At 45.1% G+C, this 27,560-nt stretch overlaps 1 protein-coding gene across 1 annotated transcript; it reads left to right on the top strand.

The window, feature by feature from the left end:
* Nucleotides 1–7: 7 nt before the first annotated feature.
* On the top strand, nt 8–27,560 carry mcm7 (minichromosome maintenance complex component 7). Its single transcript, XM_073052041.1, has 16 exons — nt 8–159; nt 1,409–1,488; nt 1,910–2,074; nt 2,542–2,666; nt 5,371–5,551; nt 6,400–6,537; nt 6,627–6,776; nt 11,352–11,466; nt 11,618–11,749; nt 12,438–12,521; nt 13,726–13,937; nt 16,632–16,813; nt 17,359–17,442; nt 17,528–17,696; nt 26,111–26,220; nt 27,165–27,560. Exons 1-16 carry the CDS (start codon nt 129–131, stop codon nt 27,370–27,372), a joined length of 2,166 nt encoding a protein of 721 aa, XP_072908142.1. The 5' UTR covers nt 8–128; the 3' UTR covers nt 27,373–27,560.

Below are 27,560 nucleotides of genomic sequence, written 5' to 3'. Positions count from 1 at the left end.
GGGCCGCGGATTCGCGCCAGTTTCAGTCTGAGGTCTGCGCGGGAGGGAGCGCCCGGGACACAGAGCGGCCAGAGGAGGGAGCGCCCCGGGACACAGAGCGGCCAGAGGAGGGAGCGCCAGTCGTGAACATGCCCCCGAGAGACTATCAGATCGAGAAAGGTGGCTGGGGTTATATGAAGCATTGGTTAGAGTGTGCTCGGTTGGGGGGTGGTTCGTGACGGGGCTCTGGCCTCGGCGGTACCGGGGCTTGCAGAGCCGGTGAACGCGCTGCTTGGGGAAGGGTAGCAAACAGAGGGCCGGAGGAAGTCGGGAGAGGGGTGTGGACGGGCAGTCGGTGTTTTGGATATAGGCGCTTTTTGGACCGGTCACACTGCCGGGATGGGATGGAGGCAGTTCTCAGGATGAGACACTGTTGGGGGCTATGTGAATATCGTAAATATTAATTCAAACAAGAACCAGTCTGCAGTTCTTAATGTAAATTGCAAGCAGTTAATTTAAGTTAAAAGCACAACTTAGCGAATAAACGATATTGTCTGAAGTACAGTCCAAGAGATATGGTTTGCAAAATGGTGACCATGAGACGTCTGTTTATGCGTCGGCTAAAGGTTAAGGCGATGAGGTTGCGTTCATTGCTCTGCATTAACTATGAAGTTAAGACTTCTGCACTATTGTAACATTGTGTAAGTTCAGGGAAGTTTAAAAGTAGTTTTCCCTAGCAAAGGAAGGTATTAGAACATTCACCCGTTGTAGAACGCAATTCTGAAGGAAGCATTGTCAACCCAAAGTACTGAAGTAAACGATGCCATTGTAACTGTTGAAATTATGTTGAGTCACCTATTGTTATCATTGGTCTTAAAGGTAAAGCAATTACCAGAGTGTCTCTAAGCGAATGTCTGTTTGTCCTGACTTTAATATCCATAACTTCTCCAGTGACTTGGCCATAACGTTGAGATATACTGGTGATGTTGGGGGGGGGGGGGGGGGGTTGATCTAGGCTAGGTACAGGAAACTCAGGAAGCGGTATTGGGGTGAAGACTAATGGGTCTATTTGGGAAATGGTCTGCACAAGGCTACTGTGATTGGTCAAAGGCCAACACACACAAAATGCTGGAGAAAATCACTGTCTTTGTCCTTCCACATTCTATCAGCTCCTGATTCTGATACCTACATACCAGGGCCAAATTACATCCAACAAGTAACCCAGAAACCTGCATGTCTTTGGCATCTGGGGGGAAACCAACACAGTCACAGGGGAGCGTGCAGGCTCCACTCGGACAGAGCCCAGTTGCTGATTATTTTTGCTGGACCAGGTGTTGCAATGCCAGGCTCACCTTTGGAGTGGGATACTTTGAAAGCATTACTGTGTAATGGAAATGGGAGCAAAACTAATGACTGATGTTTCTTACAGAGAAGTGCATCAAGTTCCTGCAGGAGTTCTACACAGATAATGAACTAGGGAAGAAGCATTTCAAGTATGTCGAGCAATTGGTAAGAACCTTGTGTCTGAGGCATTTCTCATTTGCCTGCATTTGGTGCACATACAACTAGGCTCAAGGGAGCTTCATTCCTGCTGCATAAGACTTATAAATTAAAGATGAGTTCTTTATATCTGTCTACTTTGCATTTGATTTGTCTATCTGCACTCTCTAATGGTAAGACTACATATTTGGTATTATTCTGTCTAAACTTAAGTATGGTATGGTTGGTCTGGAGGGCATGCATACGGAGGTTTCTCACTGTATCTTGGTTGCTGTAATAATAACCGAGTTAGCGACTACAACTGCCAAGCTTCTGTTCTTCTCAATTCTAGTAGCCACCTGATTACTATACAAAATTACTTTTTAATTAAGTTGAATGTGCAGCCGTCACGGCAAAGCCTTATCCTTAAATCTTGGCCTTTTCTTTTAAGGTGCAAATTGCTCACCGTGAGCAGGTGGCACTCTACATCGACCTGGATGACATTGCAGAGGAGGACCCAGAGTTGGTGGACTCAATCTGTGAGAACACACGCCGATACGTGAACCTTTTCGCTGATGCCATTCAGGAAGTGCTGCCGCAGTACAAGGAAAGGGAGGTGAGTCGGGGCTAGTGGGAAGGAAGATGCAGTGGGAGGTACGTGGGTGATTTTTCTCTCTGAACATCTGTGCTTCAATACTGTTTCCTCATCTTGCAGCCAGCTTTTTATGGTTCACACCAGTGTGCTCTCTGGGGCTGGGATGTTTTCTATCTCCAGGAATAACTGAGTTTCCAAAACCACTGGGTGTCTCATTTCCAGCTTTTGTGTTTGTATCCTTCTCATGCACTTAAGTTGAATCTGAATGTATAAAACACTCAGGTGTTGAATCTCTAGAACCCTTACTCATAGCAACCCTTGAACTTGAGAATGTTTCCTGTGTAACCAAGCTGGAGACTTGCAAAGCTTTTAAGGTGATCCTTTTTCTGTCATGGGTTAAGTTCTGACTGTTGCCTTGTTGGTGCTGGTAACTGTCAGAGCAGAATGTTTGGTCTACCCTGAGGACTTTGATTCTGCTTTCCACTTAGGTGGTGAATAAGGATGCACTGGATGTTTACATCGAACATAGGCTGATGATGGAGCAGCGTACACGTGATCCCAACGAAATCCACGACTCTCACAACCAGTACCCGGCCGAGCTCCTGCGGAGATTGTGAGTACCAGCAGGGACTGATGCACTGCCGGACTTGTGCTTTGAATGGGCAGGTTCAGGCATGCTGGGGATGTGGTTTGTAGAGGAGCACTAGTGTGGGTGGTGAGTGTAGAACTTGGTTCAATATGAGAGCTTCTTGCTGCTGCTCCAGTTCCCCAATTTCAGAAAAACGGGATCATGGTTTCCCACCTCTCTGGCTCTGGCAGTTCTTTGGGAGTGCCTTCGATCAGGCAGGCAGGTGGAACACCATGGGCAGTGGGAGTGCTTCCTTTGGCCTGGCAAAGCTCTTCATCCCGATGACATTCCTTTGTCTTTCCATGTTGACTAAACTGCTGTCACCGTTGTATCTCAAAATTCTGTTGCCTTCAGGTGGGCATTAATTACAAAAGGAGACTCCTTGGTGCTGTGGACAATATTTTTTGGCATGTTTCTGTTTATGGGAGCTTGCTGTATGCCATAGAGTCATAGAAAAATACAGCACGGAAACGTGCCCTTCGATCCATCTAGTCCATGCTAAACCATTTAAACCGCCTCCTCCCACTGACTCCCACTCCTCCCACTCCCACTGAGCCCATAGCCCTCTGCCGCTATTATGAATGTGCCTGTACAAACTTCTCTTCAATGTTGAAATCAAGCTCAAGTGTACCACTTGCACTGACAGCTCGTTCCACACACGCATGACCCTCTGAGCAAAGATGTTTCCTCTTGTTCCCCTTAAAATTTTCCCCTTTCACCCTTAACTATCTATCTATCTATCTTAACTCATAACCTCCCGTTGCAGACCCAGCCAACCTCAGTGGAAAAAAGTCTGCTTGCATTTACCCCATCCATACCCCTCATTATTTTGTATACCTTTATCAAATCTCTCAATGTTCTACATTCCAAGGAATAAAGTCCTAACCTATTAAATTTTTGCTTGTAACTCAAGTCCTCCAGGCCTGGCAGCATTCTTGTGAATTTTCTCTCTACTCTTTCAACCTTATTTACATCTTTCCTGTAGGTTGGTGACCAAAACTGCACACAATATTCTAAATTAGGCCACACCAACGTAACCCATTTCCTGTATTGAAAAATCTGATTTACCAAGGCCAATGTGCCAAAAGCTTTCTTTACGATCCTATCTACCTGGGCCCCCACTTACAATGCATTCTGAGATCCCTTGTTCTGCACACTCCTCGGTGCCCTACCATTCTCTGTGTAAGACCTGCTCTGATTGGTCCTACCTACAAAAGTGCAACACCTTACAATTGTCTGCGTTAAATTCCATCTGCCATTTTTCCAGCTGTCTTCCTTGCTGTCCACTACACCCCCAATCTTGATGTCATCCACATATTTACTGATGTAGCTGCCAAACAACGGACTCAGCAACGATCCCTGTGGCAAACCACTACTTACAGACCTCCAATCAGAGAAGCAACCATCTACCACTCTGGCTTCTCCCACACAGCCAATCTCCAATATTGAATGCTGAGCAACTGAACCTTCTTGACCAATTGCCCATGCAGGACCTTGTCAAATACCTTCCTAAAGTTCTTGTAGGCAACATCCGCTGCCTTGCCTTCATCAACTTTCATGGTAACTTCCTTGGAAAAACTCCTTTAACATCAGGCATGATCTACCACCCATGAAGCAATGCTAACGATCCTTAATCAGTCCCTGTCTATCCAAATACTCGTATCACGTCCCTTGAAATGCCTCCTGATAATTTCCCACTAGTGATGTCAGGCTCACTGGCCTAAAGTTTTCTGGTTTGTTTTTGCAGCCTTTCTTAAACAGTGGAACAACATTGGCTATCCTCCAATCCTGTGTTACTTCACCTGTTGCTAAGACTGATTTAAATTTCTCTGCTAAGGCCCCTGCAGTTTCTGCACTTGCCTCCCGCAGGGTCTGAGAGAACACCTTGTCAGGATTTATCCACTCTAATTTGCATCAGGACAGTAAACATCCCCACCTCTGTAATCAAGTCGATGCTACTTTGCCTCACTTCTGACTGTGTCTGTCTCCTGAATACATACAGACGTAAAAAAATCCATTTAAGATCACCTCTTCTCTTTTGGCTCCGTGCATGGATTACTATTCTGAACTTCCAGACGACCAATTTGGATTCTCCTTCACCTTGTCTGCTAGGTCAACCTCATGTCTGTCTTTAGCCCTCCAAATTTCTTTTAAGTGTTGTATTTCTTGTACTTCATCAGCACCATATATTTTCCTACCTGCTGTTCATCTCTTCTTTTTTTTCCCTTTCTTAACCAGGGCCTCAACATCTCTTGAAAAACAAGGTTCCCTAAAACTTTACTTTCAATTCTGACAGGCACATACAAACTTTGTACTCTCAAAGCTCCACTTTTGAAGGCCTCCCACTTACCAAGTACACCTTTGCCAGAAGAGAGTCTGTCTCAATCCAAACCTGCTGGGTTGTTTCTGAAACCATCAAAATTGACCCTTTTCCAATTTAGAATCTCAACCTGTGGACCAGACCTACAGTATCTTTTTCCATATTTACTTTGAAGCTAATGCAATTTGATTTTTTTTTCCCCCAGTAGACAGCAGTGAATTATTTTCAGCTGTGTTGCTGGTGTCAGAAGCTCGGCTTTTTGAACACTGATTTAGGAGTATGTAGAATTGAAGTTGGGAGGGCAGGGTTGATCACTTGGAGATGGAATTCTTAATCGTTGGATTTATGGCTTTTCTCCTTTCCCCATAGCGAGGTTTATTTCAAGCATCCTAGTACAATGAAGCCAAAGGTGATACGGGATGTGAAGGCGGACAGTATCGGAAAGCTCGTGACTGTCCGAGGTATTGTTACCAGAGTGACGGAAGTCAAGCCCATGATGGTGGTGGCTACGTATACTTGTGATCAGTGTGGGGCCGAGACCTACCAGCCGGTAAGTACAATGCAGAGCACCCGTCAAACTGCTGCTGGTTCAGTCTGTTAGTCAGTGTGCAGGGCTCCCATGAGAAATTATCATTTGTTTCTTTCACAAAATTCCCCTAACACTGATAATCAGCCAGAACCAGTGTGGTGAATTTAGTTATCAGATTTTTTAAAAAGTCATTCTGTAAAGTTATACAATGTAGTTCAGAATGCTTCTCCTCACTCTTTCTACCATGCTCCCCTCATTCTTTCATATTTCCTACCATTTACACTTCTCCCAACTTACTCCACTTTGAAGCTTATCTGGAGACTTTGATATTATCTTCAATGAACTCGAGTTCCAGTGATTACTGAGGCTGTGATAAACCAGGGTTGCATCTGATGCCACCTGTACACCTCACTGCAAAGGAAAATTTCAGGTCATGAAGCGTGGGCGTTTTCTGACAAAGGGCGTATGGCTCGGCTGGTGCCTTAATGACACCTGTTTGACTAATGTGCCCATGTGTGGGGTGCGACAGTGTGACAAGAAGGGTCAATCAACTGAGATAGGCTGGAGGGTCCTAGTTATCAGATTTAAACAAAATCATTCCTTAAAATTGTACCATTTAGTTCATTTCTACTCTGAATTGGTGCTCGTCCCTCCTGACTATGAAGCTTGTAATGGGCCAGGACAGCTGTGTGTACAGCTGGAGGTTGCATTGAGATGGTGTAAACTGACTTTCTGGTGTTTAGACAGGAGTCCCAGTGAGTAAAGGCACCATTTTGAGTGAGAAGAAACCTAGAGGTTTCCTATGACTTCGTACTGGTTTATAGTTTGATAGTGAACAGGTTGTGAGGGAATTTTCTTTCTTGTTTCAGATCCAGTCTCCTACATTCATGCCACTGATAATGTGTCCCAGCCGTGAATGTCAAACCAATAAATCCGGGGGAAGGCTTTATCTGCAGTCCCGAGGGTCAAAGTTCATCAAGTTCCAGGAGATTAAGATCCAGGAGCATGTGAGTGGTTAAAACTTTATTTGGGGGGGACAGGGTGAGGGAAGGCGGTCTTTGGGAAACTGGTCAGTACTGACAGTTTGTTTCTTCAGAGTGACCAAGTGCCGGTGGGAAACATTCCCCGCAGTTTGACTGTGTACAGCAGAGGTGAAAACACCAGGCAAGCTCAGCCCGGGGACCACGTTAGCATCACTGGTATCTTCCTGCCCATGATGAGGACGGGCTTCAGGCAGGTGATCCAGGTAAGAACACTGGCGTTGGTTACACTGTAAGGGCAAATCGTGACTCTCAAAGCATGGGAGACTTCAACATGATTGGGGAAAATCAGGTTGGTAATCGGTCTCGAGAGTGAGTTTGTTGAATGCCAATGAGATGGCTTTTTTAAGAGCAGTTTGTTGTTGAGCCTACTAGGAGATCAGCTATACTGGATTGGGTGTTATGTAATGAATCATAAGTGATTAGGGAGCTTAAGGTAAAAGCTTAGGAGACAGCGATCGCAATATGATTGAGTTCAACTTGAAGATTGATAGGGAGAAAGTAAAGTCTGACGTAGCAGTGTTTCAAGGGAGTGAAGGGAACTACAGTGGGTTGAGAGAGGATTTGGCTAAAGTAAACTGGAAGGAGATGCTGTCGGGGATGTTGGCAGAACAGCAATGGCGGGATTTTCTGGGAAAAATGAGGAATGTGTAGGATAGATGTATTCCAAAAATGAAGAACTACTCCAATGGCAAAATAGTACAACTGTGGCTTGCAAGGGAAGTCAAAGCTAATGTAAAAGCAAAAGAGGGCATACAACAAAGCATTTGGGATCTTTTAAGAGCCTCTTAGATAGGTACATGGAGCTTAGAAAAGTAGAGGGCTATGCGGTAGGGAAATTCTAGGCAGTCTCCAGAGTAGGTTACATGATCGGCACAACATTGTGGGCCGAAAAGCCTCTGATGTGCTGTGAATTTCTGTGCCCTAAAACTGTTAGAATTCTTATAGAAATAACAAGGATAGACAAAGGGGAATGGGTGGATGTTTGTACTTGGATTTTCAGAAGGCCTTTGACAAGATGCTACACGTGACGCTGCTTAACAAGATAAAAGCCCATGGTATTACAGGGCAGATACTAGCATGGACAGAGCATTGGCTGATTGGCAGGAGGCAAAGAGTAGGAATAAAGGGAGCCTTTTCTGATTGGCTGCCAGTGACTGGTGATGTTTAACGTGGGTCAGTGTTGGGACCGATTCTTTTTACATTATCTCAGTGATTTGGATGATGGAATTGATGGCTTTGTGGCCAAGTGTGCAGACAATATGAAGTTAGGTGCAGGGGCGGGTGGTGTTGAGGGAGCAAGGAGGCTGCAGAGGACCATATGGGCAAAGAAGTGGCAAGTGGAATGCAGTGCCGAGCAGTGTATGGTCATGTACTTTAGTAGGAATAAAATAATTATCTAAACGGAGAGAAAATTCAAAAATCTGAGGACTCCTAAGGGTTGATTTGTAGGCTGAGTAAATGGTGAGAAAGTCAAATGCAGTATTAACATTCACTTGGAGAGGACTAGAATATAAAACAAGAATGTAATGGTGAGGCCTTGCTTGGAGTATTGTGAGCAGTTTTTGGGCCTTATTTAAGAAAGGATGTGTTGATATTGGAGAGGGTTCGGAGGTTCACAACACTGATTCTGGGAATGAAAGGCTTATCGTATGAGGGCTGATTGATGGCCCTGGGCCTTTACTTGCTAGAATTTAAAAGTACGAGGGGCCGATGAAGCCTATTGAATGTTGAAAGGCTTATATAGTGCATATGGAGAGGATGCTTCCTGTGGTCTAAGACCAGAGGGCACAGCTTCAGAATAGTGTGATTCCAGTTAGAGTGGGGATGAGGAGGAACTTCTTTCGACAAGGGGAGGTGAATCTGGAATTGGTTGCCACTGGCCAGGTCACTATGTATTCTTAAGGTGGAGGTTGATAGGTCAGTGCTTGAAAGGTTATGGGAGAAGGCAGGAGAATGAGATTGAGAGGGAAATGGGTCAGCCACGATGAAATGTCAGAGCATCTCATTGGGCTGAATGGCCTTGTTCTCCTATGTCTTGTGCTCTTGTAAGTTCTGTTGATAAGTTATTGCTCTTCAATTTGTTTTGGTCTTTTGTCAGTGTAACTAATAGTTCCTGCCACATTGTGGGAAGTGTCACATTCATAAAGTCATCCAGTACCGAAGCCTTGTCTGTCCTGCTGACCCACCTACAATAATCCCATTTACCTGCACTTGTGTGTGGCCTTCCCAGGGTTCAGACGTAAGGTCTTTACTGTTACATAGGACTTTGTCAGGAAAAACATAATTGGCCCATTTGTACTTTTGTTGCTACTTAAGTACTGACACAGATGCACAGCTAATGCTCCACATTGTGTCATGGTCTGTTTCTCTGGTCAGTCTCCCTTTTTTTTTTGTAGTGTATCACACTTCAGATGTTTCCACTTTGGGCCTTGACATCAGCTAGAAAGGCTGACTCCAGTGTTTGGAATTGGTCACAGATTCTGAAGAAACAAGGTTCTTTTGCACACAGTTTTTCTTTTTCTCCCTCACCCATCCACCTCACCAGCCTACGAAATTAGTGATGGCGCACAAAGCGTCATTTAAACTTGTGAGCCACCCTGGCCTGTTGACTGTATCCAGTTTGAAAATGATCTTGGCTATCTGTCTTGCAGAATGGCAGCTAACTTGATCACATCTTGCAGCTGGAGAAGCCAAGCAGTAGTTAGCTAAATTTTGTTCTCAGTTTTTTAGTGGTCCTTGGAAGCACTTGTTCTGTTTATCAGCAAAAAGGTAAGGACGTACGTAGTCTGTAGACACAAGGCAATGCAGCCGCAAGATCAGGGGCACTATACAGAATACGGAGAAGGTGTTTGTTGACTTGAGCTAAATCAGGGTGGATGAATCCCCAGGGTCTGTCAGTGTGTTTCCTCAAGGCTAATGCAAAAATTGTAGTCGCTCTAGCAGAGATACTTAAAACATACTTAACCACAGGGGAGGTGCTTGAGGATCGGGGGATAGCTAATGTTGTTCTTCTGTTTAAGAAAGGCTCTAAGACATGGACCCCTGCTCTAAGAACAAGCTAGGCCAGTGAGCCGACATCAGTAGTGTGAAAGTTATTGGAAGGTATTCTAATGGACAGGATAGACAGGGACTCAACCATGATGGTCAGTGTGGCTTTGTGCATGGTAGGTCATGCCTAACCAATCTTTTAGAGTTTGAGGAGATTACCAGGAAAGTTGATGAAGGCAAAGCAGTGGACATTGTCTCAAGGACTTTATTTGTCATTCTGCCGTGTTGTATGACGTGGGCGATCATGGTCTGTCCATGACCATGATTGGTTCTTTTCACAGAAGTGATTTGCAATTGTCTCATTCCGGACAGTGTCTTTACAAGTCGGGTGACCCCAACCATTGTCAATGCGCTTCAGAAATTGTGTGCCTGGCGTCAGTGGTCACTTAAGCTGCTCGTACGACCATCCATCAACTTCTCCCGTGGATCCGTTTGACCCTGATTGGGCGGTTAAGGGTAGATGCTATAACTTGCCCAAAGTTGACCTGCAGACTAGAAGAGGGAAGGAGCACCTTGGCGCCTCCTGTAGTAGAGATGTATCTCCACCCTACCATTCGTATGGACTTGAGCAAGGCATTTGACAAGGTATCGCATGGGAGTTGGTCAAGAAGGTTCAGTTGCTTGACGTTCGAGATGTGGTAGTAAATTGGATTAGACATGGGCTTTGCGAGAGAAGCCAGAGTGTCTGTCTTGACTGGAGGCCTGAGACTAGTGGTACCCTCCAGGGATTGGTTATTTGCCATATATCAATGATATGGATGACAATGTGGTAAATTATTAGGGGGGAATGGTAGTGTAGTGGCTAGCATAACGCTTTACGGGATCAGCGACCCGGGCTTCAATTCCTGCCACTGCATGGAATTTGTACGTTCACCCTGTGACCGCATGGGTTTCCTCTTTGTGCTCCATTTTCTTCCCACAGTCCAAAGACTTAACCGGGTGGTAGGTTAATTAAATCATTGTAAATTATCCCATGATTAGGCTAGGGTTAAAATGGTTGCTGGGTGGCACAGCTCGAAGCAGCTGTTCCGTGTTGCATCTCATCAATAAATTCATAAAATTGGAACAGCAAATTTGCAGGTGACACCAAGATTGGGGATCTAGTGGACGGCGAGGAAGACCATCTTTTGGTCACCTACCTACAAGAAAGTTGTAAACAAGATTGAAAGAGTACAGAGAAATTTTAAAGGATGCTGCCAGGACTTGAGTTATAAGAAAAGATTGAATAGGTTGGGACTTTATTCCTTAGAATGTAGAGGACTGAGGGAAGAATTGATAGAAGTTTACAAAATTGTGAGGGGTATAGATAGAATAAATACAAGTAGGCCTTTTCCATAGATTGGGTGGGACTACAACTAGATGAAATGCTTAATGGGAGCATGAGGGGGAAGTTTTTCACAAGGTGCCTGCGCAAGTGGTGAATGTGGGGCCAATTTCAACATTGAAGAGAAATTTAGATAATGACATGAATGGGAGGGGTATGGAGGTTATGATCCAGGTGCAGGTCAATGGGATTAGTCTGATTAATGGTTTCTCACGGACTAGATGGACCGAAGGGCCTGTTTCTGCGCTATGGTGTTCTATGAATTTATTTTCCCTGAGAGCGGGAATTGAGACTGAATGCTTACAGGCCACATTTTCTGTCATGGTGCTGTGCTCCGGGAGCCAGGACTGGATGTATTGGTACAGTTGACTCGTGATTCCTGACTAATCTCTTGAACTGATTTTAGGGTCTCCTCTCAGAGACGTACTTGGATGCTCACAGGATCAGTCAGATGAATAAATCGGAGGATGATGAGTTAGGAGCGCAGGAGTTGAGTGAAGAGGAGCTGAGGCAAATCACAGGTAAGTTGGTGAAGTGCTGAACACGTAGCATTGAAGTGTAGTACGTTCTCTCGAAGTGAGTTGTGGCTATCTGCAAGGAACAAGTTGGCGGGACCTTTTGGGGGATGGTGATGACCCCTTTGCTGCTAATGTTGATGTGGACTTTTTGCAGAGGATGACTTCTACGAGAAGTTGGCTGCCTCAATTGCCCCGGAGATCTATGGGCATGAGGATGTGAAGAAGGCACTGTTGCTGCTTCTGGTTGGAGGTGTGAATCAGTCTCCTAAAGGAATGAAGATCAGAGGTGAGACCTGTGACAAGGATGGTTTCTATACTTCTGGGTTTTCTGTGTACTCCTGATTCTGTGACTCTTGTATACCCATCCTGACTGGAAACCGACCTTTTGTAATAGGACGCATTCAAGTGTTCCTGTGGGTGGGTGATGTTCCTTTTTGATGTTTGTGGAAGAAACCCTTATTAAACTGGGTGTCCCTATCCTCCCAATGGATAGAGGGACTAATTACTTCTGGATTGCTATTATTAAAGAGCTGGTTACATCTAACTTGCTGATCAGCCGATGTCATTTAACTTTACCCCTCTGTGATCGGGAAATGAGTACCTTCTAAGCTGGTTTGGTCCCATTCTCCCAGTTGCTTGTGCTATTTTTCAAGCAGTCGTAAGTTAACGATTGTGGGTAGAAGTTTGACAGTAATTCTTTTAGGTTAATTGTATTTTGCTCCACAAAATTCTCCCTTGAATTTCTTGCTACTGAGAATTGTGTCTTCACCAAAGTCACAATCCTTTGACTGGAATTAGTGGGTTCTGGAATGGATGCCACGAGGTGGTGAGCGATATCTGCCAGTCTCGTGCACAGTTAGCAGCAAACTCTGTGTTTCCTTGTCTGGCTTTGACGCCACTGCATCCAGAGGTAATGTAACATCTCTCACTGAACATACTCACTTCAGTGGAATCTTCTCCCTCCTTATTTTTAGGAAACATCAACATCTGTCTGATGGGAGATCCAGGTGTGGCCAAGTCCCAGCTGCTTTGCTACATTGACAGACTGGCACCAAGGAGTAAGTGCCCAGCCCTCACTTTCGTAGCTGAACCCTGTTGTACCAGTTTAGATGTGCCGGGTCTTGTTACCGATCACCAGTTGATGTGGTAGGGGCATTCTTGCAGAAGGCTGGCTTTCTATAGAATGGTTCAGAGATGAGTAATGCTTACATCTGAAGAGTTTGAATGGCCCAGGTTTGTACTTTTGTGTTGAGTGTATTCAGAACATATAATAGTACAGCCCAGGCCCTTCATCCCACTATATCTGCACTGAATGCAATGCCTAAGCTAATTCTCTTCAACTGCACATGATCCATATCCTTCCTAACGCTAGCCAGTGCTTCAGTCTAATTGCAATGGATGTCTCAATCATGAGGAAGTGGTGAAAGGATGAGCCCTTTTGTTTGTTCCAGTTGGCAGAATCAGAAGTTCTCTTTAATTGCCCAAGTCTGAAGCTGCTTCAGTTATGGAAAGCTTACGTTGGCATTAAGTTATAGATACAACACCACCACCGGCCCTTCAGCTCACCATGTACGTGCCAATCCCATTGCCCATCTACACTTCCTATTCAGTCACCTTAGGTCAATTTCCTTCTCCACCATGTCTATTTAAATGAGTGTCTAGATGCCTTTTAAATGTAATAATTGCATCTGATTCAACCACCACATCCAGCACGGTGTTCCAGAACTCAAACTCTGCTTCTAAAACAAAATGCCCTTTTAAATTTCCTTCCTCACCGTAAATCTACACCCTCTTGTTTTTGATATTCCTACCACGGGAAAAGATTTTGACGATGTACCCTATCCCCTCATTCTGATATGTTTCCAGGAGGTTCCCCCTTAAACGCCTTCACTCCAGTAAGTAAAATCCTCCAATCCCAGTGGATAATCCTCTATGGTGTGTCTGGTGTAATCACTTCTACAGCTTGGTAACCAGAACCGTATCTAGTTTTCCAAGAGCAACCTAACCAGTGTTTTGTAAAGATGTAGGAGGAGAGTTGGTGTTGTAATGGTCTGAGTGGAACAAACGTGTGTGAGGCCTTGGTTGGGAGCTACAGAGAAGACCCATTAGTTTGGGCTGGGGAGGAGTTGGAGGGTTGCATGGATTGAAGTAAGCATTAAGGGAGGTTAGATGCTGCGTAGCGTAGTGGGATGATTGATGAGGTTAGCACAGTGTCCCCAGCTCACCATGCACACTTCTGACATTGGTACATGCTGCTTGCAGGTCAGTACACCACAGGCCGGGGTTCTTCAGGTGTAGGCTTGACCGCTGCGGTTATGAAGGATACGGTCACTGGGGAGATGATCCTGGAAGGAGGAGCTCTAGTGCTGGCTGACCAAGGGATCTGCTGCATTGATGAGTTTGATAAGATGATGGACTCTGACAGGACTGCCATTCATGAAGTCATGGAGCAGCAGACTATCTCCATTGCTAAGGTAAGTATAATCAAATAAGCTTCTGGAGTTGGGAGTGTGTTTTTTCCTCTTTCAAAGTTGAGTACAGATAAGGATCTCCCTCCCTCATTGTTTCTTGTCAAGTAAATAATTCAGAGCTTCTCCATTTCTCCACAATCAACCTGTCCAAATTTATGGTCGCTCTTGTCTTCTTATCTCTGCTGTTGCTGGCCTACATTCAAAGCTTCATTCAGAATCGGGTTTATTATCACTGACTTGTACGATGTGAAATTTGTTTTGAGGCGACGGTACTGTGAGACATAAACATAACTATTACTTAGGTAGCACAAAAAAGAAAGAACTAGGTCTTATTCATGTAATTATGGACTTCTGAAATCCAATGTCAGAGGGGAATAAGCTGCCCTTAAAACATTGAGTCTTCAGGTTCCTCCCCCCTGATGGTAGTAATGTGAAGAAGGCCCGTCATGGATGATGAGGATGTCTAGTGAGGGTATTTTGAAGCATCTCGTTAAGGATGTTCTTGATCGTGGGGAGGGTTGTGCAAGTGATGGATGGAACTGGCTGGGTCTCCAATCCTGTGTATTGGAGCCTCCATGCCAGGGCTGTGATGCAGTCCTCCCCCTCCCCCTTCAGTACTCTTTCCCTCTGATCTCCACAGCTATTAGCTGCCCTGTACTGCAGTTCTGCCTCCTCCCCATGCTTCACTTCCGGTTGCTCGAGTATCCCAGGTTTGAAGGAGTCTGCATTTAGTCATTTTAAGAAGTCTCGATTGAGCACCTGAATCTCTCAGACATAAAATGGTACACGTCAAGTCCTGGGAGATGGGATTAGTATGGATGGGTACCCACTGCTTATCACTTGATTGGTGGGCTAAATGTCTTGTTCCCATACTGTATGTCCCTCAGGACGTGCAGACCTGTAAAGCTGCCAACAGGTGGATCAATTAGGAAATTGGACACTGTTACAAATGAGTGGAAGATGAGGGCATTTTCATTCTGCTGTTTTGTAGGATGTGATAGTTTATATTGGGGCCACTTTCACTTAACTCCACCATGGACAGTCCCAGTGCTGTCTGCCAAAGGATGAGGATTGGGAAGGGGGCTGGCAGCCTCGTCCTGTTTGAAGACCCAGTGCTACAGAAACACCAACAGACCTCATCCCTGGGAGATGAAAGATATATCAAGAAGATGGGCTATAACTGGAGTAATGTGAAAGACCGGCCCAGGGCAGAGGACTCCGGCGAGCTACTCTGCCCAGTGGGTGACAACAACATTCAGCACCTACCTGTGATTTCCGTTTATCTGGTCATAGTGTTTCTTTGTGGACTCAGATTGCTTCCCCTCCACAACAAATCCTAGAAAACTGAATGAAATTAATATCAAGAGAGCAACCACTTTTGAGTTCTGGAGTTAGGTTTTAGTGTTGAGATGGCCAAAAATTGCAGTCATTTCTTGTGAAACTCAGCAGGCCAGATGGCATCCATGGAAAAGAGTTAACAGTTGATGTTTCAGGCTGAAGCTCTTCACCAGTCCTGATGAAGGGTCTCAGCCGGAAACGCTGACTGTTCTCTTTTCCATAGATTCTGCCTGGCTTGCTGAGTTCCTCCAGTATTTTGTGTGTGTTGTCTTGGATTTCCAGCATCTGAAGATATTCTTGTTTGTGAATCATTTCTTGTGTTGCATTTGACTGCGTCCAGTGGAGAGTTTTCCCAAACTGAGCAGTTTATTGGCATTTTGAGGTATTTAACTCGGTGAATTTGAGTACTTATACTATTTAAGTACAGAGGTATTTGAACAGTAATTTAGTAGGTTTCTCTTAAAATGATTGTTAACTTTGAACTGAAGCTCGTGAAAGGATAGCTCATAATTGGGAAGGCTAGCTAGGCTACAACCAGGTGATTAAACCCACTTGATTTTAATCGTGAGTGTAATTGGTGAGGAGGGGGTACATGCCAGGCTGTCCTGTGGTACAAACCTGGGGGGCCACTTGGGCATGCTTTACCACGAGACTAGATAGAGACCAGGTCCACTGCCTGTGCATTATCACTTTGGATGTGGAGTGTAAGCCTTCAGGTAATGTCAAAACGGCAGGGATATTTAAATTAAGAAGATAAAGTGGAGAGAAGGTTGGTAATGAGAGTCATAATTAGGGCCATAAGATATAGGAGCAGAAATAGGCCATTTGGCCCACCGAGTCTGCTTCACCATTTCATCATAGCTGATCCAGTTCTGCGCTTTGCCCCAGTCTCTTGCATTCTCCCTGTATCCCTTCAGGCCCTGACCAGTCAAGAATCTTGTTAACCTCTGCCTCAAATATACATAAAGACTTGGCCTCCACAGCTGCCTGTAGCAAAGAATTCCACAAATTCACCACTCTCTGGCTAAGGAAGTTCCTCCTCATCTCCGTTCTAAAAGGACCCCCTTAATTCTGAGGCTGTGTCTTCTGGTCTTAGACTCTCCCACCGTAGGAAACAACCTCTCTTCATCCACTCTATCAAGGCCTTTCACTGTTCAATAGGTTTGAGGATAACTGCGTAGGAATCCTTACACCAGGGGTAAATGAAGGTAACTGGGAAAGGGAATGGTGCAGAATATTGACAAATAACCATTATTTATCATTTTGGAACTTATCTGGGTCCTTCATATTGTCAGGGTGATTTTTGTTTTTACGTTGAACACCCTCCTCAAGGTGATTGCTTGTTGGATTTTATTTCAGGCTGGTATCATGACAACATTGAACGCCCGCTGCTCAATCCTGGCAGCAGCAAACCCTGCGTATGGCCGATACAACCCCAAGAAATCAGTTGAACAGAACATCCAGCTCCCAGCGGCATTGCTCTCCCGATTTGATCTCCTGTGGCTTATTCAGGATAAACCCAACCGAGATAATGACCTGAGGTTTGTGTGTGGGCTCATGTGTAAGCGCGGAACCTCTATGACAGACGAGTTACACAAGTAGGAATATCGTGTGGGTAGACGCTAGCTGACTGACTTTACGTGGAGCATCAGAGGAGATATCAGTAGTAAATGGTAGTGGAGGAGCAGAGGGAGTCAGAAACATCAACGGGGAATGGCTTGGAGGAGTGTTGTTGGAAATAGATTTATGTTTAAATTTGGCCTTTGAGCTTGTCACAGAAATTGAACATCTGTACAACAGGATGTGGTTGGAATATTTTGTCCAGTTTTGGGAAGAATATCAAGGTGATGCCATGGCAAAGGATCTCAAGAAGACGTAGCCTTGTTTATGGGGGTAGAGGTATATGCTCTTTGCTACAACAGTGCAGCTTGAGGTTATTTGCAAAAGGTTTGTGTTGAGATGTACGGTTACTGATCACTGGGCTCAGTAAAACCTGTGGTCTGGTTCAAGTTATCACTGGGGCTCCCAAAAAGCAGTAGCTGAGTTCTATTAGTACTGTATTTAACGTGCTGTTATCAATTCTCAGGCTCGCCCAGCACATCACCTACGTACACCAGCACTGCAAGCAGCCACCCTCCCAGTTCCAGCCACTGGACATGAAGCTCATGAGGTACTGTGTCCTTTGTAGCATTGGGTGAGTGTTGGTGGAAAGTGGGCAGAGCATACATCACGTGTTTCTCTTCTCTCCGGTCCAGGCGTTACATCACTCTCTGCAAGAAGAAGGAGCCCATGATCCCTGAGTCATTGGCTGATTACATCACTGCTGCTTATGTGGAGATGAGGAAAGAGTCGAGAATCAACAAAGATACCACCTTTACCTCTGCCAGGACATTGCTGTCAATTCTGCGTATCTCCATTGCCCTGGTGTGTACCTCTAAATACAGAGCTTCCCACTATCCCGGCCCCGCCATTCCGAGTATGACTGATAAGTCGTCTAGCTTTGGAAAGGATTCAAAGAGTCCCATTTGTAAACATGTGGAACTTTGTGTACAGCTTGCCTGTTGCCCTCTCAGTTTCACCTGGCATTCACCAGACAAGCAGCTCCTCTATCTGTCCATGTTTTAGATCTTTGGCTTCTTATCACATATTATTTAATTCTGTTAACCGCTTCTATTTCTTTCGACTGTGTGTTTATAAAGTTCAGTTTGATGCCTCCTTGTCACAGGGAAAGGAGGTTTGAATAGGATTGCAGCACAGATTCTCCGGAATGACCTAATGAGTTTAATTCAATGAGAGTTGTTGGTTAATTTTTATTGTTACAGTTGTACAGCGTGCAAGGTGCTCATTAAGTGCACATCATAGTAATGAGTACAGGAGTTGGGATGTTACATTGAAGTTGGAGAAGATGTTGGAGAGGACTAGTTTGGAGTACTGTGTGCAGTTTTGGTCACCTGCCTACAGGAAAGACCCTTACCAAGAACAAAATAAGGCCATTCAGCCCATCAGGTCTGCTCTGCCATTCCATCATGGCTGGTTTATTATCCTTCCCAGCCCCATTGTCCTACCTTCTGCCTGAAACCTTTTGACACCCTGACTAATCAATCTCAATGACCTGGCTTCCACGACCATCTGTACCAATGAATTCCAAAGTTTCACTATCTTCTGGCTTAAGATATTCCTTTTCATCTCTTCTAAAGGGATGTCCCTCTAATGTGAGGCTGAGCCCTCTAGTTCTAGTCTCCCCCACTACAGGAAACATCTCCATATCCGTTCTTATCTGGGCATTTCAATATTCGATACGTTTCAATAAGATCCCCCTCATTTTGCTCCCATGTTACACTTAAAGCAGCCTCATTCGCGCTACCTTGTCACAGGCCACCTGAAAGTCCAAGTATACAATATCCAGTAACTTGTCTATCCTGCTTATTTCCTCAAAGAATTCCAACACATTTGTCAAGCAGGATTTCTCCTTAAACTATGCTGACTTTGGGCTTTTGCTTTTCTGTTAGCTTTGACTTCCCTTCTTAGCCACAGTTGGAACATCCTGCCTTTAGAATACTTCACCTTTGTGACATGTCTGTCTTGTGCAATTTGAATTACACTGAGAAACTTCAGCTTTGCACAGCTCCTCTCATTCCAGACTCTTAACTGCCGCACTACAAGTCGCCTACCTCATTGCGTATACTATACATTCAAATAAAGCACCTTCAGTCCTGTTTTCATCACACTTTTTGATTTTGCTCCCGTGTTACACTTTAACTCATCTACTGTTCGCAATTTTGCCCTTTCACTACACTTCACACACCCCTGCAAATTAATTTAAACCCTCCCCAAGAGCCCTAGCGAATATGCCCATCAAGGATCTTGGTCCTTCTTGGGTTCGGGTGTAACTGGAACATACTTTCCCCTGAAAGGGATTCCAGTAGTCCTGAAATCTGAAACCTTGCCCCCAGCACACTTTCTGTCTAATCATCCTATTCTTGCCCCCTCAGGCAGCAATCCAGAGATTGCTACTCTGGAGGTCCTGCATTGCAGCTTTCCATATTTGTTCAGGACTTGCACCTTTTTCCTGCCTTTATTGTTGGTACTAATATGTTCCACGACTTCTGGTTGCTTACTCTTCCCCTTAGAATGCTGTGGATCTAATCCAAGACATCCTCCACCCTGGCACCTGGAAGGCAAAATGCCATCAGTGTGCCTCTTTCATGGCCACATAATCTGTCTGCTCCTTTAAATATGGAATTCCCTATCACTATTCTACTTCACCCCCTCTCCTTCTGAGTCACAAACAGTGCCAAAGACCTGATCTCATTAAGAGCACAGAGATATTTTGCGGGGATTGGAGTTATAAGGAAATGTTGAATAGATTCATGCATCACAGGAGAATGAGTTGGAAATTTGATCCCTAAATTATGAAAGGTAGTAGGTTTTTAAACTTCACACATATTGACTTCTAAAATGCCAGTGAGTACAGGCCCAGAGACATATTTACTGCTGATGTCTTCCAAAGTGAAGACTGATGCAAAATACTCATTTAGTTCATCTGCCATCTGCTTGTCCCCCGTTATTTCTCCGACCACAAAGATTCAACATCTTCGGATTCTATGTCACATCTTTCTAATGATTTGATGCTGTACTTTAACAGCAGAGCCACTTCACCCCCTCTGCATACCTTCCTATCCTCCTGATATAACATGTAACCGTGGACATTCAGCTCCCAGCTACAACCATCCTTCAGCCATGATTCAGTGATGGCCACAGCATCATTCTTGACAATCTGTAATGGTGCAACAAGATCTTCCTCCTTAGTTCTTATACTCTGTGCATTGAGATACAACACTTTGAGTTCTCTATTCGCAACCCTTTTTGATTCTGCATCCCTAATGCACTGATGTTCGCCCTGTTAGCTGCAATTTTGTCCTATCAACTGCTTACCCTTCCTGCTTTTTTACAATTCATCCTATCCCGAGTCCCTTCACTCTGGTTTGTACCCCCCTGCCAAATTCATTTATACCTGCCCGCGAGAATATTTGGTCCCTTTCAGTTGCAGGTGCAACCCGACATACCTTTTCCAGAAGAGATTCTAATGATCCAAGAACCTGAAGCTCTGCCCCCTGCATTAGCTTCTCAGCCATGCATTTATCTGCCAAATTGTAGTTTCTACCCTCACTGGTATGTGGCACAGGTAACAGTCCAGAAATTACTACCCTGGAGGTCCTGCTTCCCAGCTTTCTGCCTAGCTCTCTAAATTCTCTCTTCAAGACCTCTGCTTTTTCTATGACATAGGAAGGAATAGAAATATTTTTATTGTCATTGCATAGTACATTGCACCAATACAGCGAAACTGAGTTTGTAACTCTCATACTCAATGCTATAAAACAACAAATAAACAAACAATAAATAAAATCAAATAACCAGCCAGTGCAAGCAATGTCAGCAGTACAAAAGCACAACTCAGATGCACGACAGCCATGAAACCAGTATTAAAAGTAGCAATACAACAAATTTATGGATGATGCTTGATCGATTGGTTCAGAGCAATTATAGCTATGGGGGGGAAAAGCTATTTTTCAGTCCGGAAGTGCGGACATAGAAAAACTGGTAACATCTGCCAGATGGAAGCAGTTCAAACAGATGATTGCATGGGTGTGTATTGTCCTGACAGATGGCTGTAGCTTTCCCTAGGCAGCGTGAGCTGTAGGTGTTCTCCAGACATCCCTGACCCTGGCACCTGGGAATCCCATTCACATTTACATAATCTCCTGACTGTTGAGTCCCCTATCACTAGCGCTCCCCTCTTTTCCTTCTTTCTCTGCACCATGGATCCGTGCTCAGTGCCAGGAACCTGGTCTCTCTAGGAGCTCATCCCCACAATAGTATCCAAAATGGTATGCTTACAATTGAGGGAAATGGCCACAGGTGTGCTCTGCACCAATTGCCTTTTCACATTTCCATTTCTCCTGACCTGCCTCCTGCAACTTAGAGGTGACTACTTCCCTATCACTCCGATCGATTATCTTCTCACTTTCATGTACAGGACGTTGGTGAGGCACTTAATTTGGAGTATTATGTCCAGTTGTCACCTACCTACAGGAAAGATGTAAATTAGATTGAAAGAGTGCAGAGAAAATTTCCAAGGATATTGCTGGGACTTGAGGACCTGAGTTATATGAAAGGACTTTTATTCCTTAAAAAGAAAATTGGTAAAATAGTAGATTTGATAGAGGTGTACAAAATTATAAGGGGTATAGATAGAAAAGCAGGCAGGATTTTTCCAGTGAGGTTGGTTGCGACTACAACTAGAGGTCATGCATTAAAGGTGAAATGCTTAAAAGGGAAGGTGAGGGGAAACTTCACCCAGAGGGTGGTGAGAGTGTGGAATGAGCTGCCAGCAAAGTTGGATGTGGGGTTGATCTCAATATTGGAGAGCTATGGTCTGGATGCAGGGCGATGGGACTAATATCTCAGCACAGGATCGATGGGCTGAACGGCCTGTTTCTGTGATGTAGTGTTCTATGAACATTTATGTAGTATCTAGGTGAAATCAAGAAGCTGAAAGCAGCCTGTCAAGCACTGGTAAATGGAATTAATATTGATACTATAGAGTCATTGAATACTGCTTCCATTTTCCTTATCTACGCCCATCATACCTCCATTAAATCTCATTCTCCTGTGCTTCAGGGAATGAAGTCCTAACATGTTCAACCTTTCCCTGTAGCTTGGGCCCTCAAGTCTCTTGATCTTATTCTTTCCTGTAGGTAGGGGATCAGAACTGAACACAAACCTCCCCTCAATCTTCTAAGTTTGAGGGAATAAAGTCCTAACCTATTCAACCTTCCGCAAAAGTCCTCCCACAGTGCAGGGGCTTGTACTTATCAGGATTAACTTCTGTCTGCCCTTGCTTACGACGCTACACCATAGTCTATGAGTATTCTGTCAAAAACATCCCTTTTTTTCCAAGTCATTTGCAAGCTTACTATTCATATCTCCTATGTTCACAAACAGATCTTTATTTATAACAGTATATGTTGCAGCAAGGGTCGGCGGGGTTACTGAAGGACTTAACAGGAACCAAATCTAGAATAAGTAAGTTTCACGTTAAAGATAAGGGCAGGGCACTTGGGTGTAGAAACATCAGTGGTTATCATGGACCCAGACTGGCCCATACCAGTGTTAGTTCTGATAACCAGACTGTACTTGGACTGTCAGTGTTAAGACGAGTCCTGGCTCTGGCTGATATGATCCCAGGGGTTGGGAGACTGGGCAGCTGCCGCTGCGGGCTGTGCCAGTGCTAAAGTGCTGACAGTGCAGATAGTGAAGTCGTACCTACTGCACTGTGGGCATTTGTAGCACCACGCAGCCAATTCCGGCGCAGATGCCAATCGCCTGGCTTCAGCGGTTGTGCTTGTTTTCCTGATTCCGCCTCAGCAGTTTCCCGGCCCTGCGTCTAAGTCTCTCCTGGATGACGGTTTGCAGCCTCCTGAGCTGTTGTTGATGTTCCACTCACTAGCTATGGCACTCGTGGCAGAGCCCGGGTACGACAGGTCTCTGGCTGGTCACGTGTTGCAGTTCCTTGCAGCCAGCTTCTGACCCTCTAGAGTAGCCCTCAGTGGGTTTTGCGTACCTGATCCTCAGCACTCTGCCTGCGTATGTGTCTACTAGTGGACGTGACGTGAATTTCTGGTTGTCCATCTTTCTGATGGTGTGCTTTCCAATTGTTTGTGTTGCTGTGTACCTGAGGTTGTGTCTTGCTGAGTGTGTGTGATTGATAGCTTCTGCTGCTTGGGCTTGGGGGAGGATAGGGAAAGAGCACTTGGGGTGGCCTGAGCTTGCTGGTGGGTGATGATTGTGTCTCCTCGGGCACCGTGAGCCATACTCACATGCGCTGTACCCATTTGGCGATGACAGAATTAGTGAGGTGGCGCGAATGGCTCTTTCGGGTGGGAGGCTGATGGTACTGCGGAGTCTGCTTCCTGGAGTTCCAAAGTGCTGTTAGTGCAGGTAGTACTGCTCAAATCTACTGCAGTATAAGCACTTCCAGAACTCCAGGGGCAAGGGCAACACCCTGTAGCAACCTGGGTGAAAACCAAAGGAAGATGGCAGAGATTAAGTTGGAAACTGGTGCGCAGTGAGGCACTGTGAAACTTGTCTGCTGGACATCTCCCTGTTGACAGGGATTGTTGGAGTCAACTGTGCCTCGATTCTTCACTATGGGCCGAGTAGTGGAGGTTCGGTAGTTCACTTCCACAGCAGAGCTTGAGTGTTCTGATCATAGGTCCATGTGGATATCCTGGGACCAACTGTGCTGCATGCATTTGGTCCAAAGGGCTACATTGTAGCCGTGGTGGGCAGCAGCTTGTACTGACTCTTCAATGGATGTATAGGCAGGTGCATGGGTTGGTTTAAGCTGAGCTCTAGATATGCTGGGTGTATACCATCACTTTACCCTTCACTTTTATTTTGACCCAACTACTCAGTTGCTATCCCGTCACAGGCTGGGTTACCAGACGCGGCTGTAGTCAATTCCTCGTGCCTTCTGTGTGGCTATTGTGGCAGGGGTTTTAACTGCCACTCCTGAGTGTAGCGCATCTGCCCTGGATTTGCTGCAAAGTGCCTTGTGGCTTTGCAGTGTTGGGTTCAGTCTGTCCTGCTGTGCAAACTCGTGCAAAACTGATAGTGGCTTTGGCTGGTTCTGTATCTGTGTACTGTCCAGGAATAGAACCTTCCTCTGCTTCACATTGCCCACTTCCACGGTGTAACCTCGCATGTTATGGCACTGGGAGGGAGTCGCAGGACTGTTCTGACTTGGCACTGGTTGATTTTAAGTGGGATCTGAAGACCTACAGACATGGTCATCGTCCGTTTATCTTACTGAGATCTTTTCCAATTTCAGTGATCTGTTCCTGAGCAACAGTACTGAGTGAATTGGCTGGACGGTTAGTGCAGGAACTGGGGCGAGGACGTGGGTCAGCCCTGGGTACAGCTGGGTTTTTCATTCACCCTTTCTCACATACCCCCCAACACTACCACCAAACTGTCCTCACCACTAATGATGAAACTGCCTTTGGATCTGTAAACATTTCTGTTCACGGAGATACAGCGCAGAAACTAGTTCTTTGGCCTATTGAAGTAACTGTTGTTGCCGATAATAAAATAACTGGGCCCAGAACATACATTTATACACACACACACTCATGACTCAAACATTCTTTTTTATTTTACTTATGCACAAGAACAGTTTGGATCCCCACCACCCACACTGTTCTGAAATCTGAACAGAAAACTGCTCTTTCTTATATAGAATTGGCTTATCAGTTACTGATATTGATTATTGCAAACTTGCCTGACAAATCTGTTACAATGTTTTTCCAGGGTTCCCTAAAGATTAGCTTGAGGCAGGCAAATGCAGTGTTAGCATTCATTTTGAGAGCATTAGAATATAAAAGCAAGAATATAATGTTGAGCCTTTAAAAGGTGTTGGTCATACCACATTTGGAGTATTGTGAGCAGCTTTGGGTAAGGAAGGATGTATTGGCTTTGGAGAGGTTTTCAAGAATGTCCCTAGGAGGCTTACAAGTATGATCACAGGAATGAAAGGTTTATTGTATGAGGATCATTTGATGGCTTTGGGTCTGTACTCACTGGAGTTCAGAAGAATAGGGGTGTGGGGGGGATCTCACTGAAAACTTAGCAAGTATTGAAAGGCCTGGATATTCCGAGTCGACGTGGAAAGGATGTTTTCCATAGTGGGAGAGTCGAGGACCAGAGAGCACAGCCTCAGAATGTTCCTTTAGAACAGAGATGAAGACAAATTTCTTTAGCTAGAGGATGGTGAATCTGGCATTCATTGGGTACGTTTAAAGCAGATTGTTTCTTGATTAGTAAGGGTATTAAAGGTTACAGGCAGAAGGCAAGTGAATGTTCAGAGGTAAAATAAATTAGCCATGATCAAATGACAGGGGATTCAATGACTCCTATGTTAAATGGTCTTATTGTTGGCTAGCCTAGGTTTCCCAGGCTGAGTTTGTGTGCTATCTAAGCACTGGGGAGTGTGCTTTGTCAAAGTAAGATCACAAGCTGAACACAGGTCGTTGTGCTAAATGTGAGAATTACCTGGTCTTTGGTCTGAGCTCCCACCCTAGCCTGTTGTCCTGTAGCCCATCTTTCAGAGTGGTCAGTGTTGGGAGGTGGAGACTTGGGCAATTGCTGGGTATCCCAGGGGCATTGCACTTGTCTCTGTCTGACAGTGCTGGCGTGAGACTGCAGCGAGCCCCTGGAGGTTTACTCCAGTACCACAACAAGTGCTCCAGAGCTTGTGGCTAGATTGCCATGATCCTATTTGTAGGAAGCATGTGGATCCCACTCTGCCATTTCGGAGGGATTACTGGACTGTTGTTTTGTGGCTACTGCTGTTTAGAGATGGTTGAATGTTGATCAAACAGGATTTGCTTGGGGTCTCGGAGACGATGCACTGCAGAGCCTGGCAAAACAATCAGCTGGTTGGGATTATCCTGTTAATACAGAACTCGTGGGCTCTCTTACTTTCCCTCTTCTGCATGATGAGACATTCCACGGATTCATGCCCAGAGCAAGGAGAGCTGGAACTGGAAGAGGACCAGATCTGTGCAGGAGGGAAGAGGGTTTACTTGTTTGGCCACTGTGGGGCTCAGTTACCCTCTCCTGACGCAGTCCTTTCCACTTCTGTCCTCCAGCTGCTTTTCCTTAGCTGTTCTGTCTTTGCAGTCCCCCTCCTGCCTGTTCTTGATCACCTTTCACTCCTGAATCTGCCCTCGTTCCAAGCTTGTAATCTTGTGTTGATGGTGTTCCTGTGTCCAAAGGCTCGGCTTCGCATGGTTGACAGTGTGGAGAAGGAAGATGTGAACGAGGCGATGAGGCTGATGGAAATGTCCAAGGACTCTCTGCTCGGAGACCGGGATCAAACCACTAGGTGAGAATTACACCTGTCATTGAGTCTGTGCTCGTGATCCCTTCCTGCTTTCTGCTCCCACCAGCCCTTGTGTTTATCTTGTTCTGTGGGCTGATTTTCAGGATCAGCTCTTGGATGTGTATATAGTTTATTTTTAACTCTTCAGCCCAAGATTGAGTGACTATGGGGTTGGGCACATATCGTCAAAAGAGATTCTGGGGATGCTGGAAATCTTGAGGAACTCGCACAAAATGCTGGAGGAACTTGGCAGGTCAGGCAGCATTTATGGAAGGGAATAAACCATAGGTGCTGACTGACCTGAGTTTCTCTAGCATTTTGTGAGTGTGCCCAGGCCCAGTCTGATTCTTGAGTCATAGACTCTTCTAGTATGGTCCTTTAGCCCACCTCATCCCTTCTCACTTGGCCTATAGCTCTCTAAACCTAACCCTGTACTTACCTAGATGGTTGGTAAACATTGCTAATGTGCCTGCCTCAACCATTATTTCTATTCTAAATAAGCACCATCCTTTCTGTGAAGAAGCTGCCTTGATGTCCTTAAATCTCTCATCTCTCATCTTAGACCTGTGCTTCACGCACACAAAATGCTGGAGAAACTTAGCAGGCCAGGCAGTATCTATGGAAAAAAGTAAACAGTCGATGTTTCTAAGACCCATCATCGGGACTACCTGGCCTGCTGAGTGTGTGCTGCATCTGCAGATTTTCTCTTGTTTGTGATTAGACCTGTACCTCCTTATTTTTCACAATTATTGGGAAATGTGTTTTTATCCTGTATGTGTTCCTCATGATTTCCTTGTGAGGGATAAACTGCCCCAGCATGTGCTCCCTGCTGTTTTTGGATACTGGGATATAAGGGAGATTCATGGGTGTTGGTCAGGTTGATCCTTGGGGCTATTTTCTGCATTGTTCCTTGTCCGGTGTGATTGACGCAGATTGTGTGGTTTCAGAGCCCAGCGGCCAGCAGATGTAATCTTTGCCACAATTCGAGAGATGGTCGCAGATACCACCACGCGTACTATCAAGTACTCTGAGGCAGAGCAAAGATGCATCTCGAAGGGATTCACGCCGGCGCAGGTGGAAGCTGCTCTGGAGGAATACGAAGAACTCAATATTTGGCAAGTGAATCAAGCCCGGACTAAGATCACCTTTGTATGAGCAAAGTTCCAGTGACACTGGGTGGAGACTGACGCTGTTTTAGATTGGCCTCGCTTGGCTTGGCAGCTATTCTGTGCTTGAGCTCTCGCTACTGGCAGTCCAATCAGAGGACTGTATTCTTGCTTATTTTTGTTAGGTAGAGGAGATGAGTTGAAGAAATTGGTTAATAAAAACTCTTTGTAACTTTT

This window comes from Hemitrygon akajei, chromosome 7 (genome assembly GCF_048418815.1).
Source record: "Hemitrygon akajei chromosome 7, sHemAka1.3, whole genome shotgun sequence".
Classification (NCBI taxonomy): domain Eukaryota; kingdom Metazoa; phylum Chordata; class Chondrichthyes; order Myliobatiformes; family Dasyatidae; genus Hemitrygon; species Hemitrygon akajei.
The sequence above is the reverse complement of the archived record's forward strand: the minus strand, read 5'-3'. Positions and strand labels throughout refer to the sequence as shown.